The sequence below is a fragment of the Aethalodelphis obliquidens genome, unplaced genomic scaffold (assembly GCF_003676395.1).
Source record: "Aethalodelphis obliquidens isolate GAN/ISIS:26980383/991018 unplaced genomic scaffold, ASM367639v1 scaffold83, whole genome shotgun sequence".
NCBI lineage: Eukaryota > Metazoa > Chordata > Mammalia > Artiodactyla > Delphinidae > Aethalodelphis > Aethalodelphis obliquidens.
In genome coordinates this window covers 6,102,932-6,122,096 of record NW_020838027.1, presented here as the reverse complement: position 1 = coordinate 6,122,096, position 19,165 = coordinate 6,102,932, and the positions used below count along the sequence as shown (strand labels likewise).

At 46.7% G+C, this 19,165-nt stretch overlaps 1 protein-coding gene across 2 annotated transcripts; it reads right to left on the bottom strand.

The window, feature by feature from the left end:
• Positions 1-6,730: 6,730 nt before the first annotated feature.
• On the bottom strand, positions 6,731-15,176 carry COPS7A (COP9 signalosome subunit 7A). 2 transcript variants are annotated; one of them, XM_027093052.1, is made up of 8 exons: positions 15,053-15,176; positions 14,367-14,571; positions 12,362-12,437; positions 12,040-12,128; positions 10,736-10,938; positions 9,985-10,090; positions 9,724-9,875; positions 6,731-9,574 (listed from the first exon to the last, which is right to left on the bottom strand). In XM_027093052.1, exons 2-8 carry the CDS (start codon positions 14,526-14,528, stop codon positions 9,535-9,537), a joined length of 828 nt encoding a protein of 275 aa, XP_026948853.1. In that variant the 5' UTR covers positions 14,529-14,571; positions 15,053-15,176; the 3' UTR covers positions 6,731-9,534. The 2 variants fall into 2 exon arrangements, with proteins under 2 accessions (XP_026948853.1, XP_026948852.1); XM_027093051.1 differs by having other exon boundaries at positions 14,940-15,072.
• Positions 15,177-19,165: the final 3,989 nt, after the last annotated feature.

The following is a 19,165-nucleotide window of genomic DNA, read 5'->3' as shown; positions in this document are numbered from 1 at the left end:
TCCAGTCCTAACCCTTGGCAACCGCTGATTTGTCCACCATTGCTGTAGCTGCGCCGTTTCCAGGATGTCACATAATGAACTCATACACAGGCACACCTTGTCTTATTGTGCTTCGCCTTTTTGTACTTCACAGATACTGCGTTTTTTACAAATTGGACATTTGTGGAAACCCAGCCTCGAGCAAGGCTGTCGGTACCACTTTTCCAACAGAATTTGCTCATTTCCTGTCTCTGTGTCACATTTTGGTAATTTTGGCAATATTTCAAACTTCCTCATTGTTATTATATTTGTGATGGTGATCAGTGATCTTTGATGTTACTATTGCAAAAATATTATGAGTTGCTGAAGGCTCAGATAATGGTTAGCATTTTTTAGCAATGAAGTATTTTTTTCTTAAGATTTGTTTTATTTATTTATGGCTGTGCTGGGTCTTCGTTGCTGCTTGCAGGCTTTTCTCTAGTTGCGGCGAGCAGAGGCTACTCTTCGTTGCAGAGCACGGGCTCTAGGCGTGCGGGCTTCAGTAGTTGCAGCACGCGGCCTTAGTAGTTGCAGCTCGCGGGCTCTAGAGTGCGGGCTCAGTACTTGTGATGCATGGGCTTAGTTGCTCCGAAGCACGTGGGATCTTCCCGGAGCAGGAATCGAAACCCCTGTCCCCTGCATCGGCAGGCAGATTCTTAACCCCTGGACCACCAGGGTAGTCCCCAGCAATGAAGTATTTTTCAATTAAGGTATGTACATTTTTTTAGACATAATGCCAGTGCACATATAATAGACTAGAGTATAAACATTACTTTTGTATGCACTGGGAAAACCAAAACATTCATGTGACTTGCTCTGGAACCAAACCAGCAATAAAGGTATTGCCTGTGGTACGTAACCTTTTGAGAGTGGCTCTTACACTCAGCATAATGCCTTCTAGATGCACTCACGTTGTCGTGTGTATTCATAGCTCCCTCCTTTCTATTGATGAGTACTATTTTACTGTGTGTTTATAGTTTACCCATTCATCTGTCAAAGAACATTCCAGTTGTTTCCAGTTTTTGGCAATTACGAACAGGAGTGCCATAAACAATCATGTACACGTGTGTGAACATGTTTTAATTTCTTTAGGAGTGAAATGGCTTGGGATTGCTAGGTCACATGGGTAAGTACATATTTAACTTTGTGAGAAAATGCCAAACTGTTTCCCAGAGTGGCTGCATCATTTTGCGTTCCCACCAGCAATGTAAGAGAGTTCCAGTTGCTTTATATCCTTGCGAGCATTTGGTATTGTCAGTTTTTATATTAGGGGTGTGGGTATTCTTTTATTCACAGTGAGATATTTATAGACATCTCACCATTGGTTTTAATTTGTACTTCCCTGATGATTAATGATGTTGAACATCCTTTCATGTGCTTATTTGTCATCATTATAGCCTCTTTGATGAAGTGTTTAAGTCCTTCAGTCATTTTTTTCAAAATTGGGTTATTTTCTTACAGTTGAATTTTAAAGGTTCTTTGTATATTCCATTTAGAAGTCTTCTGTTAGATAGGGATATGCAAATATTTTCTCCCATTCTGTAGTTTATCTTTTCCTCCTCTTGGTGTGGTCTTTTTCAAAGCGAAAGTTCTGAATTTTTTTTTTTTTTTTTTTTTTTTTTTTTTGCTGTACACCGGCCTCTCACTGTTGCGGCCTCTCCCATTGCGGAGCACAGGCTCCGGACGCATAGGCCCAGCGGCCATGGCTCACGGGCCCAGCCGCTCTGCGGCATGTGGGATCTTCCCAGACCGGGGCACGAACCCGTGTCCCCTGCATCGGCAGGCAGACTCTCAACCACTGCGCCACCAGGGAAGCCAAAAGTTCTGAATTTTGATGAAGTCCAACTTACCACCTTTTTCTCTTACGAATCATATTTTTGGTGTCATATCTAAGAACACTTTGCCTAACTCCTGGTAACTAAGATTTTCTTCTGCTATCTTCTGAGAGTTTTATAGTTGTACATTTATATTTACATCTCTCTTCTTGGTTGTGTTCTGGTAGCTTGTAACTTTGAGATTTGGTCCATTTCATCTAAGTTGTTGAATTTGTGTGTAGAATTATTCGTAGTATTCCCTTACTAACATTTTAATGTCTGTGGGGTGTGCAGTGATATCTCCTTTTATTCCTGATATTGGTTATTTGTATCTTCTCTCTTTTCTTTCTTTCTCTCTCTCTCTCTTTCTTTTCTTTTTGGTCACTATGGCTAGAGGTTTATCAATTTTATTGATCATTTCAAAGAATCAATTTTTTGTTTCATTGATTTTTAAAAAAATATTTATTTATTTGGCTACATCAGGTCTTAGTTGGTGCGTGAGGGCTCTTTGTTGCAGCGTGTGGGCTTCTCTCTAGTTGTGGCATGTGGGCTCAGTAGTTGCGGTGTGTAGGCTTAGTTGCCCTGCAGCATGTGGGATCTTAGTTTCCCGACCAGGGATCAAACCCGCGTCTCCGGCATTGAAAGGTGGATTCTTAAACACTGGACCACCAGGGAAGTCCCAATTTTTTTCTTTTTTGGTTTTCATATTCATTATATTCTGCTCTTGTGTTTTCGTTCTACTTGCTTTCTGCTTAGTTTTGCTCTTCTTTATGTACCTTCTCAAGGTAGAAGTGCAGATTGTTGACTTCAGACCTTCTTTACTAATACAAGAATTTGATACTATAATTTGTCCTATAATCACTGCTTTAGGTGCATCTCATATTTTGATATTTTGTATTTTCCTTTTTGTTAAGTTCACAATATTTTCTAATTTCTCTTGAGACCACATCTTTGATCTCTGGGTTTAGAAGTGTGTTGTTTAGTTTCCAAGTGTTTGGCAATTTTCCTGTTATCCTTCTGTTATTGATATCTAGTTTTAATTACATTATGGTCAGAAAATATACTTTGTATGACCTTAAGTCTTTTAAATTTGCCGAGGTCTGTTTTATGACCCAGGATATAGTCTATCTTGGTATAATAAATGTTCCAAGTGCACTTGGGGGAAAAAAGGGTTTTCTGTTGTGTTGGGGGAGTGTTCTATAAATTTCAGTTAGTTCCTATTGGTTGATGGCATCATTCAGTTCTACATACTTCTAATATATTCACTGATTTTCTGTTTACTTGTTCTGTTGATTACTGGGAGAGCAGTTTTGACATTTCTCTTTTACTATAATTGTGGATTTGTTCATTTTCTCCTTAATATCTATCAGTTTTTGCTTCATGTATTTTGAAGCTCTGTAGTTAGATGCAGAGACATTTAGAATTATGTCTTCTTGGAAAACCAAAGTTTTTATCATTGTTCTTCAATGTTCTTCTTTAACCCTGGTAATTTTCTTTGCTCTGAAGTTAATTTGTCTGATATTACTACAGCCACTTCAAGTTTCTTTTGATTAGTATTTGCATTGTACATCTTTTCCCATCCTTTTACTTTTAATCCATCCATGTCATACTTAAAAATGGCTTTTTTGACGGCAACATATAGTTGTATCTTGGTTTTTTTAATCCATTTTGATAATTTCTGTCTTTTAATTGGTGTAGTTAGGCTACTTATATTTAATATAATTATTATATTTGGATTTATTTCTATCAACTTATATGTATCTGTTTCGTCCTCTATTTTTATTTTTTTTAAGAGTTAATTTTTTTTCTTTTGCTGTACGTGGGCCACTCACTGTTGCGGCCTCTCCCGTTGCAGAGCACAGGCTCTGAACGCTCAACCAGGGCACAAACCCGTCCCCTGCATCGGCAGGCGGAGTCTCAACCACTGAGCCACCAGGGAAGTCCAAGATTTAATTATTTATTTACTTTTGGCTGCATTGGGTCTTTGTTGCTGCACACAGGCTTTCTCTAATTGTGGCGAGTGGCGGCTACTCTTTGTTGCGGGGCGAGGGCTTCTCCTTGCGGTGGCTTCTCTTGTTGCAGAGCACGGGCTCTAGGCGCTCGGGCTTCAGTAGTTGTGGCTCACGGGCTCTAGAGCGCAGGCCCTGTAGTTGTGGCACACGGGCTTAGTTGCTCCATGGCATGTGGGATCATCCCGGACCAGGGCTCAAACCCCTGTCCCCTGCATTGGCAGGCGGATTCTTTTTTTTTTTTTTGCGGTACACGGGCCTCTCACTGTTGTGGCCTCTCCCGTTGCGGAGCACAGGCTCCAGACGCGCAGGCTCAGCGGCCATGGCTCACGGGCCCAGCCGCTCCGTGGCATGTGGGATCTTCCCGGACCGGGGCACGAACCCGTGTCCCCTGCATCGGCAGGCGGACTCTCAACCACTGCGCCACCAGGGCAGCCCCTGGTCCTCTGTTTATAATTCCACTATGTCTACATTCCAGCCTTCTTTTGGTTTACTTGGATACTATTTAGTATTCCACTTTATCTAGTGATTTTTTCACTAATTTTTAAGTGGTTGCTCTACGGCAGGATTGGCAAGCTTTTTCTGTAAAGGGCCAGATAGTAAATATGTTTGGGCTCCGCAGGCCACACAATATCTGTTACAACACACAATTCTGACACCATAGTGTGGAAGCAGCCACAGATGATATGTAAATGAATGAAGTGTAAGTATGTTCCAATAAAACTTTATTTACAAAAACAGGTAGTGGGCGGGATTTGGCCTGTGGACTATGGTGTACTAACCCCTGCTCTAGGGATTATAAAATGCGTATGTTCACAGTTCACTGAGAACGTGTATCTCACCAATTCCTTTTAAGTGTAGAAACTTGACCATCACCCAGGTCCCTTTGCTTTCATTCCTTTGTGTTGTAGCTGTCACACGTGTTACACCTAAGAGACTGAAAACCCCATTCAGTTAAGCTGTTTAGGTGAGATTCATGCTCACTCTGCAGGTGAGCCCAGGAGTTCCCACAGAGCTCAGTGGGGCTGTTCTCTTGGCTTCCCTCCTTTCTGCAATATCCTGACACTCTCTGGTTCTCTGGGGCTTCCCTTCCCAATCTTCTGGCCCAAAGTTGGGCTAGAAACTAAAGTTTCTCTCCTCTGCTGGGCATTTCTCACTGTGTGTCTGGGCCAAGCATCAAGAGAACAGAGAAAGAAAAAAGCAGAGGGGATTTGCCTCACACTTTTGGGACCAGAGCTCCTGTGGTCAGAGAAAAGGGTTCTCCTCCCTAGAGTTAAGTGCCTGCCAGGCCACTGTTGCTGTCATTGTGCTGCCGCCACCATGGTATTCCCTGGGGCTGGAGGTGGGAGAAGGGAAGAAGAAAAACGGGATTTCCCCACTCACTGACCCTTAGGAGTCCCTTTTTGCTCTCTAGATGTGCAATAGAAGACTCCAAAGGGAGCTCTTTCAGTTCACACCTCATGTACACTTCTAGGTTTGGGGCTGTCTTTGAGTCTAATCTGGGCAACACTGGAGGGGGGGAGGGAATGGTAAACTCACCACCGGTTTAGCATAACTTTGAATTCGCGTGGCTGGCAGGACCCCAGTTCCCCGACCGGGGATTGAACCCGGGCCCTCGGCAGTGAAATCATGAAGTCCCAACCACTGGACTGCCAGGGAATTCCCTACTTTGTTTACTATTTACCATAGATCTCGGATAACTGCTCCATGCATTCTGTCCAGTAGCGTGAGACAGACAGGGTGGTGTGTGCCTACTCCACTTATGATCTGTGTGACCCTAGGCTGGTTACATAACCTCTCTGTACCACTTCTGTCATCTTTAGAAGGGGATAATGGTGATATTAATCTCAGAATGTTGTGTGTATTAAATGAGTTTATATACATAAAGCACTCAGAACAGTGCTTGATCACAGTAAGCACTTAATAAATATTTATTAGTAATAAATAATATTATTTATTATTAGAAATTATCATAGAAATATTGGAAAATAGAGACAGGCAAAAAGACAAAAATCACCCAAAATCCCAATGCCCAGAAGTATAATATATGCATTATGGTTTGTATTATTTCAGATTTTTCAGTCAAGATATATTTACCAATTGATTGGACAGATGAACAATACGTAAAAGTATAGGACTGGATTCCCCACGCATGCCCCACGTTACACATTTCTTATTAGGGGAGCTGCAGTAGTCCACAGGATGAAACCTTTCTGCTTCTAGGCCTTCATCCCACTTTTCTTCCCACTCAGATTGCTCATCCTCCCTCCCCTTTATCAGGTTAACTGCTACTTGGGTTTCTAATTTCAATTTAAAGGTCACATCCTGGGAGGAGGCTTTCCTGACCCCAGGCAAGTAGATCCCCTGGTAAGCGCTTTCATGTCACCCTATATGTCTTAGTACTTATCACACTTCTTTTAATTATATAACAATATACTTAAGAACCTCAGAGACAGGACAAGTCCTCTCTCACGCCCTGTACTCAAAGTTTCACCTTTGCTCATCATTCTTTTCCCGATGGTGACCCAGGGCCTCCTCACCCGTCCTCCAAGGCCCTGCAGTAGAAGCCTTTTCAGCTGATCTTAGGTGGCACTAATCTGGGCAAGTCTGCTTATATAAATGGGACATCACAGCTCAGAGCTGAGTCAATGAGGGTAGTGAAGTCCCATTTCCAGTCCAATCCCAGAGATTCTAATTCAGTAGGAACTGGGGTCCAGGAATATGCATTTTCAAAAGCTCCCCTGATAATTCTGATGCCGGTGGACCAAAGAAACACTGCCTGAGGTAGGAAACTTCTGACATGCCTTCCAATGATCCCTGCCTTCTGATAGTCACTAGGCTGAACCTGGTGACTAGTAAAATTGATGGGATGTTTCTTCCGTGATTAGGTTACAAAAGACTGATTTCACCTTGCTGATATCTTCTCTCTGGCTCTTGCTCTGATGAATGGGGCTGCCTCTGACATACAGTCAGCCAGGGAATGAAGTCCTTAGTCTGACCACCTAAAGCTGATGAATCCTGTTGACAATCACTGGGTGTGCCTGGAAGTAAGTCCTTCCTACTGGAACCCTGAGATGAGACGCCCTCGCTAACACTGTGCTGTAGCCTCGGGAGGGACCCTGAAAACTCAGCAGAGAACTCAACTTAGTTGTGCTGATTCGCGGACCATAGAAACTGAGATAATAAATGTGTGTTGTTTTAAGCCACTAAGTTTCAGGGTAATTTGTTACACAGCAAGAGAACTCATACACTGCCTAGACTTGCCCCGCTGAACTCCCTTCTCTCCACCTATGTTGGAAGTTGAACCTAAGCAGAGAATTTCTAACCCCTCTTTAACGGGATCGCGTGAAACATTGACTATAGACATTGCCTTTGCTCTTCTTGTGCATAAAGGTGCGCCCCAGTCCAGTTATGTTTTTTAGCTATGGAGACTTTGTCTTTACCTTCTAAGTGTCACCTGTTTCACGTGCACGAACTCTGAACTCACAGGAAGCCAAGTTCTCTTCCTCTTCCTCCCTACCATAGTGGTCCAGCCCTGAGCTCCTCTGAGATTGCTGTACAGCAGGGATCAGCATGTGAGAATGTCCAAGTGCTGATAAGACTCTTGGTTGGGAGAATCTTCCTGGTGCCCTAGGCTTGGTTATGCACGGAATCCCTAAATCCTGAACCAAATTCCATGGTCAAAACCAGCCCCCAAATACTCCACTCCCCCATCTCCAAGCCTTGGGGGCCAAGAGCCCTGTCTTTGTAAATCAAAGATAAATTGCATGTTCATGTCCCTGGGGCTGTGAACGGCGCCTCCTCCCTCTTTGGGTGGAGGACCAGGCAGTCCCAGCCCAGCCCACACCAGACTGTAGAGACACCCACGGAAGGCCGGCACTAGACAGATCAGGGCAGTTGTGGAGTCAGGGCTGGAAGCAGCTTACAGGAAAATGAGATACTAACGTTCAAGAGAAAAATGGGGCCTGGGCAGGGAAAGGGGGCACGGGCTTGAAGCATCAGTAGTTAGTGACTTCTGCACAGTGGACGGTGTGGGAGGAAGAAGGGCTTTATTTCAGAGACTTAGACTCAAGATGCAACAGGCTCAACAGGCTAGCCTAGGCCAAAGCTAAACAGTGTCAATTCCCGAGACAGGGCCCACTGGCCTGGTCCCATTCAGTCTCCGCTGCCCTGCAAGATAACTGGCTCACCCGGACCACTTTTAACCGAAAACTCGGGATCTACCCCCACTTCCAATTCTACAACTGACACCTTTAGGACCAGTGAACAGTAGTCTGTCCTACATCTCCACCTAGAGGACAGCACAAGCTCGGGAGGGCAACTCGGTCAACACTGGGACCCTCAGGAGGCAATCGCCTCTCATGCACGGGCGGGGGCGGCGGCGGGGCAGCTGTCACTTACACTAGAGCTTCCCAATTCTAGGGCGTGCGCAGCAGTGCGCTGAGCCAAGGAGACTAATCCTCCCAGCATGCTGCTTGGACGCTCTGCCTTGGACAGGGACAGGAGCCTGACTGCTGCTTCTTACTGAGATGGGAGAGTCCTGTGTGGTACTGATGCAAAAACTGAAGTTTACTATCAACTCTTCCGCCTACAATTCTATAAGGTGGAAGGAAACAGGCTGAACTCAAGCTCCTTGAGAGCAGGGACAGTGCCCATCGCTTTGGACCTCCAGAGCCTACCACATGCTGGTGCTCGGTGAGCATCCACTGCTTCTTAAAGAATGCCGAGATGCTGAGCCGATCTGGCCAGAGTCAAACGGCCCACGATCTAGGTCTCCAGTACCGGGTTCTTTTGTTTTTCCGGCACTTTGCTTTAGAGCGGACTGGGAATGAGCCTTCTTCCCATCCACAAACACCAAAGACAGAAGACACCCAGTTCAGGGCGTGTTTGTAGATAGACTTCTCATAGATTTATTTCTGTGTCATGTTATATATAGATATACGTATATATACTCTTTTTATACAATCTATATCCCCTGCCCTTCCACACAAAACTCACAGAAGGAAGTGTAAATCCTTCCAGGATTGCCATCAGGCTTTCTAAGACAGCCAAGGCCAAGAAAGGACCATCTCACAACAGCTCAAGAAACAGCTGCCCTGAGGCTCTGGGGTCATTGAAGCAGCAGCACTCCCAGGACCCAAGGGGAGGAGAGAGGACAGGAAACAACTGCAGAGTGACAGGATTCTAGGATGTGAGTGTCCAGTGACTCCTAGAATGGCTCCCAGAACTCTCAGGGTGGGAATAAAGGTGGGAGCCCTATGGCTGTTCAGATGCTGCCCAAACAGGCGGGTGGGCAGGAGGCTGGGCATGCAGGGCTGGGGCGGAGGAAGGGGAAGGGATCACGTGTGGGTTATGCTGGAGACACGGCAGCCCCACCCACTCAGTGACGTATAATAAACAGGGACAGACGCTGACTCCTAAAGAAATAGGGGAGGGAGCGTGGCAGGAAGAGGGGACAATGGGACACACAAGAAAGTTACGTGAAACAAAAAGTAGCAACAAAAACACGACTTGTACTTGCCTCCCCCCAGAGACGGTGTGGTCTATGCCTGGGGGTGTGGGAGAGAAGAAGGGAGGTGACGGGTCATGAACTAGGTTATCAGCTGGCCAGGGGCACAGGAAGGCTCTCTGAGGACTCCTAAGGGGCAGGCAGGCAGTTAGGACCCCACATCCCAGAAGAAACGACAGTCCCTTCAGTTCGACTTGGACCAAATCTTGGCGCTCCCTCGGAGCCTGGCAAGGGGAAGAGAGAGAGAGAGGCTGCAGGGAACCCCCTCAGCGCTGCAAGCTCCCCCGTTCCCGACCCCCACGCAGGTGACGGGAGGGACGAGGAAGCAGCAGCAGGGCCCCCGGACGCCGGCGGCTCCGCCGCAGCCGCTCACCCCTTGCCCTTCGAGGCTTTCTTGCTGGGCTGGCGCTGGTTGCTGCCTGGAGCCGGTTCCCTCAGCTCCGTCAGGTGCTGCTCGGGGTCCTGAGACGTGGCCGCGGCGGCGGCAGCTGTTGTGACTTTAATGGTTTTTTTCAGGTTGGCGACCTACCAGGATGAAAGGAGTGGGGAGAACGAGGAAGGTTCCAGAACCTGCCAGCCCCTGCCCACCTGGTCTGCCTGCGGCCGTCACTGCCCGGGACGCCCGCCTGCTCACCTCGCTCTCAATGTGCTGCTTCAGGCCCAGCTGCTGCTCCTTGTGCTGGTTGGCGCGGCTCACCTGCTCCTCGATGCCTGACAGCACCACCTCGCAGCCCACACACCTGCGGGAACGAGGGTCAGCAGAGGAGGGCTGTGATCAGGCTCACGAAAGAGAGACTCGCAGACACCCCCACGTCCGGCCATCCAGACCCGTCTGAGTCAGAAGCCTTGCCAGGGCACCTGGGAGCCACCTGCGACAATACTCCCAGGAGCCAGCAGGACACTCAGGTAAGATACGGGAGGAGAGAGAAGTGCCCGGAGTGATGTGCAAGATGGGAGTAGGAACTAAAACCAAAACAGGGTGGGGGAGGCAAAGAGGAAAAAGAGGAGGTGTCTTAATGAGCTCAAGTCAGACAAGAACACAGAAAACAGAAGCGGGAGAGGCCCGTGGCCTGTGGACAGGGCTGCTCACTGACCAGGGGCCTGCATGCAGCCGGAGACACGTGATCCACACCGCAGGGGGTGCGCTCAAGAGTACCACCCCTCCCTCCCCCGGTTACTGCATCGAGGACGCGCCTCCGGCCTCCTGACCCCCAGGCCCTCCTCCACTCTTTTTCTCCCTCAGAAGCCTCTGGAGGAACGAGCTCACTCCCCTTCATCCTCTTGGGTTCCACCTCTGCCTCCTGGCCCAACTCGCCCCCCTCCAAAGCATCCCTCCCTTTCTTGGGGCGAGCAGAGAAGGGACGGCGCCGGGACACAGGTCTCACCACTCCTGCAGGGTTCGGGCGATGGCACTGAGGTCCTGGCGCTGGATGTCCCGCCCGATGCTGTAGTCAACCTCCAGCCGCTGGTTGCGCTGGTCCAGGGAGCCGCGCAGCACGTCGGCGTACACGGCCTCGATGACGAGGTCTTCCAGCTGCCGCACATTCCGCAGGGCCAGGGCCTCCAGCAGCACTGCGTATGGGATACACTGGGGCCCGAGGGCGGGCTGGGGCTGTGAGGTTCCGCAGCAGAGAAGGGCTTCCAAGATTCTTCTTCCCTCCTTCCCCCACCCCCCGCCCACCCTCCGCTCCTACTCCTATATCGTTTCCTCTAAGAGACTGGTTCTAAGGTAAAATAAATAAAAGTACTCCCACCTGAGAAATAACAACGTGAGAAGAACAATCTTAAATAAAAGACATATGCTCCCCTACTCCCTTCCCCCCCCACCCCAGGGGGACATCTGCCTGGATGTCCATCCTCTGGCCCAGCTCAGGACACAGCACGGACCTGGTCAAGATGAGCTTGACATAATGGGAGGATGTGGTGTGGGAGAGGTCTGGAGCTACCCTGTTTACCATTTATACTCCGTCTACCTCCAAAGAGGAATCTTGCAGTAGACAGCCTGGTTTAAGTAAAACCATGAGCACGCCGAGAGTCAGTAACAACTGGGAGACGCAGGTGGGCGGAGGCGGAGAGTTAACAAAAACAGAACCCAGCTGGATATACAAAGACACTTCTGGCCTATGTATTTCTTTCTTTCTTTCGTTTCTTTTGGTCGCGCCGCGCAGCTTGCGGGATCTTAGTACCCCGATCAGGGATTGTTGAACCCGGGCCACCGCAGTGAAAGCGCCGAGTCCTAACCAGTGGACTGCCAGGGAATACCCTGGGTTACGCGTTTCTTATTTCAGCAAACAGAAGCTGGCACCTCCCCAGAAGAGAGAGCTTCATTCCAGCTCTGGATGCCGCGGTTGTCTGCAGAGGACTTTACGGCGGGGGGAAGAGGGGCTGCTGAACGACAGTGAGCGGTATCCTAGTTGCTATTCTGACCCCAAACGTAAAAGGTGTTTTAATTAGAACTTAAGTTGGTTGAAAAAGAAAAACAAAATAGAAAACTAGGAGAATAATATTCAGCCCCAAAGGCCGCAGGTAACAGCGTTCAGACACAGACCCTGGAGGGGCGTGGGGCGAGGCAGGAAGAAGCAACACGGTGGTCAAAGGCTGTCCAATGCCATTCCCTTCAGATGGACCCTCGAGAAGGGAGATACAGAAGGGCTCTCTGCGCCTCAGGACTGGGGGGACTGTCACTCACCTTGACTTTGGCAGCCAGGGTGACGACTGACAGGTGTCGAAGCTTATTCTTCTGAGCCTCTGTGAGTGGGGGAAGATTCCGGGCTTCAGCTAGAAAAAAAAAAGACAAAGAAATCCTGATTTCACATTTGTGGAAAGCCCTAGCCTCCTTCCCTTGCCTTTTTTTTTTTTTTTTTTGAGTTTTCCATGCCAATTCAGGTCTTGACCCTGACCCTGTGTACTTAAGGGATCTAAGTCGGGTATCCCAGGAATTTCTTCTAAGTCCCTCGGTAAACTGCCCTTCTCCCACCTCCAGTCTCCAGACCTCCAGCCCCTCCTGTTACCTAAGTAGTCAGCATACGTCCCATAAGCAAACACCGTGAGCAGCCGGAACGTGGAAGCAAAGTCACTCTCAGCCAGCTGTGAGAACATGATGGGAGAGAAGAAGTGACAGGAAGGGCCTCTCTCTCCACCTTCCCAGCCTTACCCAGTTTGAGCTCCACTTTCTGGCCCCAGCCTTCCCCTCCAACATTAGCTTCCCAGCTCACCGAAAGGAGCTCTCTGCCTCTCTGACCACTCTCCCCACAGGAAGGCCTCACTTCCGCCTCCAGGCCTTTGTTTACACTATCCCCCCAGTCCGCAATGTCCTCTTGCTCCATCTGCCTCCCATTCCTACCCTAAACTCAGAGTTGAAAACTTTCAGTGTTTAGTATCTAACACACACACACCACGCACACCCCCCAAACACTGCAAACTGTGTTGTCTGGTCCTTAGAGTATATTTAGCATTTCTGAATTTGAATACCTTTAGGGGGGCTGCTGTACCCTCCAATTCACCAAAGACTTCTGCCTCAGCCTCACTCCCTTCACGGCTGCACGAACTGAGCAGGCACTGGGATTTGTGGCCTCTGCTTCAGACCGGCCTCACCCGGGAGCTTTCATCACCCAAGCCGGTCCACCCAGACCTCCTCTCCTACCACTGATCACCCACTTAGTCAGTCGAAGCCCACCTAAGGTTGTTACCTAAGAATACCTTTCTTTTCAACAAGATTACAGATGTGGTCTCTGGTATCCCACTTAGGTCTAGCAGAGCTGTGCATGTAAGTTTGCTCTGCTGATAAATCCTTGCTAAATAAATGATTTACGCATGGATATCCATTCACCTTCTCTCTGCAACTGGAACGTAAGTTTCACAAGGGGAGCACTGTATCTTGTGCTTTTCTGGTATTCCCAGATGACTAGCAGAGTGCTGAACAGGAACCCAAAACACACTTCTATTCCTTCACCCTGATTCTCTTTAATTCCACTGCAGAGGAGAGCAGGGAAGGAAGGCAGCCAGTTTTCTTCGGACCAGAAGGATTCCAAAAGGCTAAATTCATTGACTCAATCACTGGCACTCAAAAACCTAACTCATACCTGTCCACCTACCACTGTCATAACATCTCAGGGCTTCGGCTGGCGTCACCCATCTTGGCAACCTACTCACTCTGGGCTTTAAACTCTTAACTCTGCCACTTCTCTGTGAACAGTTCTCTCTGCTGCGTTCCTAGCATCTTGCCATGTGTCTTTGGGAAAAAGATAACTTCTACCTTATCAAACTTAAGTGAATTAGCATATGGTGCAAACGGGAGAGAACAGATCATGCCAATTTCACATTCATTCCTTCCACTTGTATCAGACTTTATACTTTCCCATAATCTCATCTGATTTCTACAACAATAGTGAAGGGCAGTATCAGGTCCTTTTTTTTTTTTTTTTTTTTTTTTTTTAAGGTACGCGGGCCTCTCACTGTTGTGGCCTCTCCCGTCGCGAACCACAGGCTCCGGACGCGCAGGCTCAGCGGCCATGGCTCACAGGCCCAGTCGCTCCGCGGCATGTGGGATCTTCCCGGACTGGGGCACGAACCCGTGTCCCCTGCATCGGCAGGCGGACTCTCAACCACTGCGCCACCAGGGAAGCCCTCAGGTCCTTTTTTTTTTTTTTTTTTTCCCCCTCAGGTCCATTTTTAAAAGACAATTTAGGCCCTAAAATAAAAGTGACCTGATCAAGGCAATATGATTATTAAGAGCTACGACACTGATGGAGACAGGCTAGAATCAGGTCTCCTATTCTGAATCACAGGCTCTTTTGCTTAAAAATGAAAAATACTGGGTTTTACAGATCATTCATCTCCAAAGGGGAATTAAGAGGTTTACTTGCCTACTTACTTCTGCAAGCTGCCAGTTAATAATCACCATATTCTTGTTCAACTGAATGGTTATGGGGTTGCAGAATGAGCCCTGCCCACCCGTTCTCAAATTCAAACTTTAGCCCCAAGCCTCCCTGGGTGCTATCCAGGCCAAGAACCCACCTCTCTAACATTAGGCATATCCAGCAGTTCCCCAAACACGTAGACACCAGGGGCCTCCAGCACCTGGTGGATGAGAGTGGCCAGCGCTGCCCCCTTGGCCGACTTGGCCAGGAGCAGAAATTGCTCCTGGTTCTGCCCTGTCACCTTCACCTCGGCACTCATGGCTGCACTGAGCTGGGGGTACCTGGGCTCAGGAAGTCTGGAGCTGCAAGGAAAGAGGATGTGAAGCTGGAGGTTCCTGAACTGGGGAGGATGGAAAGCACAAGGCCTAGGACCTCTATTGCAGAGGCATTGAGCCACTTTTGCAACGAGGAATCAGAGACGGAGCAGTCTAACCCTTGGATCTAGGAATCCTAAATTCAGCCACTTCGATGGCAGCCTGGCTGACACAGGATTGCCACGCCCACCTCCCCCATCCCTGGGCCTATCCCCAAGTCCCACCAGTGCACCCCACTGAACCCCAAGGCACAGGTCTTAGTGGGGGGAGGGACGTCACATAGTGTCCACCCCAACGACGACGCTCCCTCAAATCGCCACTGTGCCCCGCATGTGCCCCGCAGCACGTGACCTCACCCTCGGGATCCTTCCACGTGGCTCCGCCCCCTCCCTTAAAGAGGCCGCCCAGGGACCGTGGGCTCCCGCCGGCTGCCCCGTCGTATTCTGGGTCAGACCCTGCGGACAGCTACCTGGAAGCTTCGTCTTCCAGCGTACCGGGCGGGGCCACCGCTCCGTCACCTCCGGCAGCTGTTCCCAGCCTTTCCTGCCAACTCCCTGCAGGGCCGCTCTGGCCCCTAAACTCTATGGCTGGCTTCCGGCCGTACTTCCGCTCTTACGGGGCGGGCTTCGGGAGCGACATGCCCCGCCCTTTCCTCTGACTGCTGAAGCTCCCGTGAGCGAAGCAGGCGTTCTGCCCTCTGATTGGCTGTTGCAGAAAGAAGGACGGGCGCCTTTTCTTCGGCTTTTTTCAATAAAACTTTATTGTTGGAAGAGTGCTAGACGCTAAAAGCGGAGGGAACTCCAGGTCTCAGGCCGGTCCCGGCAGTTCTAAGCTGCTTGAGATCTGGACATCTGGCTGCACGGGGTGCCTGAGGCGAGATGAAAGCTGTGATCGTAAGAGAGGGGGAGGAGGAAAAAAGCCTGGTGGGATGAGGAGGTGAGAGGACGGGGACAATCAATAATAGAAGTTGAGCAGCAGAGATCACCTGGGTAGCGCAACCACTCATTTTTTTGGAGGATCTAGAGAAAAGAGTGGACACGGTAAAGGAAATAGTAATAGCTATAGCATGTATCGAATGCTTACTGTAGGTCAGGCATCTTTTAAAATTAAAAATGTATCCCGCTGAATCCTCGTAACTTTACAGCATCCCCACTGTGACTACAGAACACCATCTGTCATGATTACCACACGTACTTATAGGGTGATGCTTTCCTACACATTGACTTTTTTAATTCCCGGGAAGGAAAAAAACACTAGGTGGAGGGAAGGCATATATTGTTATTCTCATTTTATAGATCAGAAAATTGAGGCTCATAAGAATTCATAGTTTTCCCTGGAACCCATGTCTTTTCAAACCTGGAGCCAACTTTCCAATTCACTGTGATACTTTAGGGGGAAAAAAAAATAAACTAACATTTCTATAGTGTTTTTTATTTCATCCCGGGCTCGCAGAAAGTCAAACGAGAGCAAAGTTAACAGTGTCTTGGAGCCTTTGTGTGAGGCACTGAGCTAACAGCTTTACTTCATTCATTTGATGCTTATAACAATCCATTATTGTTTCCATTTTCCAAATGGAAAAACTGAGGCCCAGGGAAGTTAAGTAATTTATAAGTACTGGAAAGATAAAGGGAAAAAGAAGATAACTGAAAAAAAAATCATAGAACTGGTAGACTGCTGGAGCTGAGGGGACTTTAAGCTCAATGTTTATGGTCCACATGGCTTGGTTCATGATACAAAAGGAGAAACAAACAGGGAAAGGACAAAGAGAAGGAGAAGAATAAAATGAGGAAGAAGAGGCAGAGGAGGAGAAAGAAGAAGAAGAAATAAATGAAAGAGCTGATACATGAAAGTGAGGAGAAGGAATCAAAGGCATAATAAAGCATCCAAAGTTTGAAGGAACCAAAGAATTAATGAGTCCAACCTTATCCATTTAAAGAGGGAAGGAAAAAGAAAAATATAAGGAAAGAACGAGAAAAGAGGCAATATATATTCTATTATGTGCCAGGCCTTTATTTGTTCAACGTTTTAACGACTTTTATTATTATTATTATTTGACCTTGTGACATGCAAGATATTAGTTTGCCAATGAGGGACAGAACCCTGCCCCCTGCAGTGGAAGCACAGTCTTAACCACTGGACTGCCAGGAAAGTCCCTTAAAGACTTTATATTTTTAGAGCAGCTTTAGTTTTATATGAAAACTGAGAGGAAGGTACAGAGATTTCCCATATACCCCCTGCTCCCACACATGCATAGATAACCTCCATTATCAACATCAGACACCAGAATGGTACATTTTTTACCTAGGATAAACCTGTATTGACATATCGTAATCACCCAGAGTCCATAGTTTACCTAAGGGTTCACTCTTGGTGGTATACATTCAGTGGGTTTGGAAAACTGTATAATGACATATATCCATAATTATAATATACAGAGTATTTTCCTTGCTGTAAAATTTTTCTGTGCTCTGCCTACTTATCTCTCCCCGCCTCCTACCCCTGGCAACTACTGATATTTTTGTCATCTCCATAACATTGTCTTTTCCAGAATGTCATAGAGTAGGAATCATACAGTATGTAGCCTTCTCAGATTGGTTTCTTTCACTTTAAGTTTCCTTCATGTCTTTCTGTGGCTTGATAACTAATTTCTTTTTAGTGCGGAATAGCATTCCATCGTCTGGATGTACCACAGTTTGTTTATAAATTCACCTACTAAAGGACATTTTGGTTTCTTCCAAGTTTGGGCAATTATGAATAAAGCTGCTATAAACATCCATGTTCAGGTTTTTTGTATGGACATAAATTTTCTACTCCCTCAGGTAACTACCAAGGAGCCCCATTCCTGGATCATATGGTAAAAGTATGTTTAGTTTTGTAAGAAACTGCTAAGCTATCTTCCAGCTGGGCTGTACCAATTTGCATTCCCACCAGCAATTAGTGAGAAAATTCCTGTTGTTCCACATCCTCACCAACATTCGGTGTTGCCAGTGTTCCAGATTTGGGCCATCCTAATAGGTGTCTAGTGGTATCTCACTATCGTTTTATTTTGCATTTCCCTGATGACATCTGATGTGGAGCTTGCCATCTGTATATCTTCTTTGGTGAAGTGTCTGTTAAGGTCTTTGGTTCATTTCTTAATTGGGTTGTTTTCTTATTTGTTGAGTTTTAATCGTTTTTCATATATTTTGGATAACAATCCTTTATCAGATGTGTCTTTTGCAAATATTTTCTTCCAGTCTGTGGCTTGTCTTATAATTCTCTTGATATTGTCTACCTCAGAGAGGAAGCTTTACATTTTAATTGTCTACCTTATCAATTATTTCTTTCATGTATAATGTCTTTGGTGGCATATCTAAAAAGGCATCACCATACTCGAGGTTATCTAGGTTTCCTCCTATGTTATCTTCTAGGAGTTTAATAGTTTTGCATTTTACACGTAGGTCTGTGATCCATATGAGTGAATTTTTGTGAAGGGTGTAAAGTCTGTGTCTAGATTCTTTTTTTTTTTTTTTGCAAGTGGATGTCCAGCACCATTCGTTGAAGAGACTATCTTTGTTCCATTGTATTGCCTTTGCTTCTGTGTCAAAGATTAGTTGGCTAGGGGCTTCCCTGGGAGTGCAGTGGTTGAGAGTCCGCCTGCCGATGCAGGGGACACGGGTTTGTGCCCCGGTCTGGGAAGATCCCACATGCCGCAGAGCGGCTGGGCCCGTGAACCATGGCCACTGAGCCTATGCGTCCGGAGCCTGTGCTCCGCAACGGGAGAGGTCACAACAGTGAGAGGCCCATGTACCGCAAAAAAAAAAAAAATTAGTTGGCTATATGGGAGTCTATTTCTGAACTCTCTATTCTGTTCCATTTATCTGTTTGTCTATTTTTTCATCAATACCACACCATCTTGATGACTATAGCTTTATAGTAAGTCTTGAAATCAGATAGTGTCAGTCCTCCATCTTTGTTCGTCTCCTTCAATATTGTATTGATTATTCTGGGTCTTTTGCCTCTCCATATAAATTTTAGAATGGTTTTTGATATCTATAAAATAACTTGCTGAAATTGTGGTTGTGATTGTATTGAATCTATAGGTCAAGTTGGGAAGAACTGATATTTTGACAATATTGAGTCTTCCTATCCATGTACTTGGATTATTTCTTCATTTAATTAGTTCTTCTTCGATTTCTTGCATCAGAGTTTTGTAGTTTTCCTCATAGATCTTTTACATGCTTTGTTAGATTTATACTTAAGTATTTCACATTTTTTGGTTACTAAATGACATTGTGCTTTTAATTTCGAATTCCACTTGTTCATTGTTGGTATATAGGAAAGCAGTTGACTTTTGTGTATTAACCTTTGTATCCTGCAACCTTGCTATAATTGCTTATTAGTTCCAGGAGATTTTTGTTGTTGTTGTTGTTCATTCTTTCAGACTTTCTACATAAATGATTATGTCATCTGCGAACAAAGTCAGTTTTATGTCTTCCTTCCCAATCTGTATACCTTTTCTTTCTTTTTCTTGCTTTATTGCTTTAGCAAGGATTTCCAGTACAATGTTGAAAAGGAATGCTGAGGGGGGATATCCTTGCCT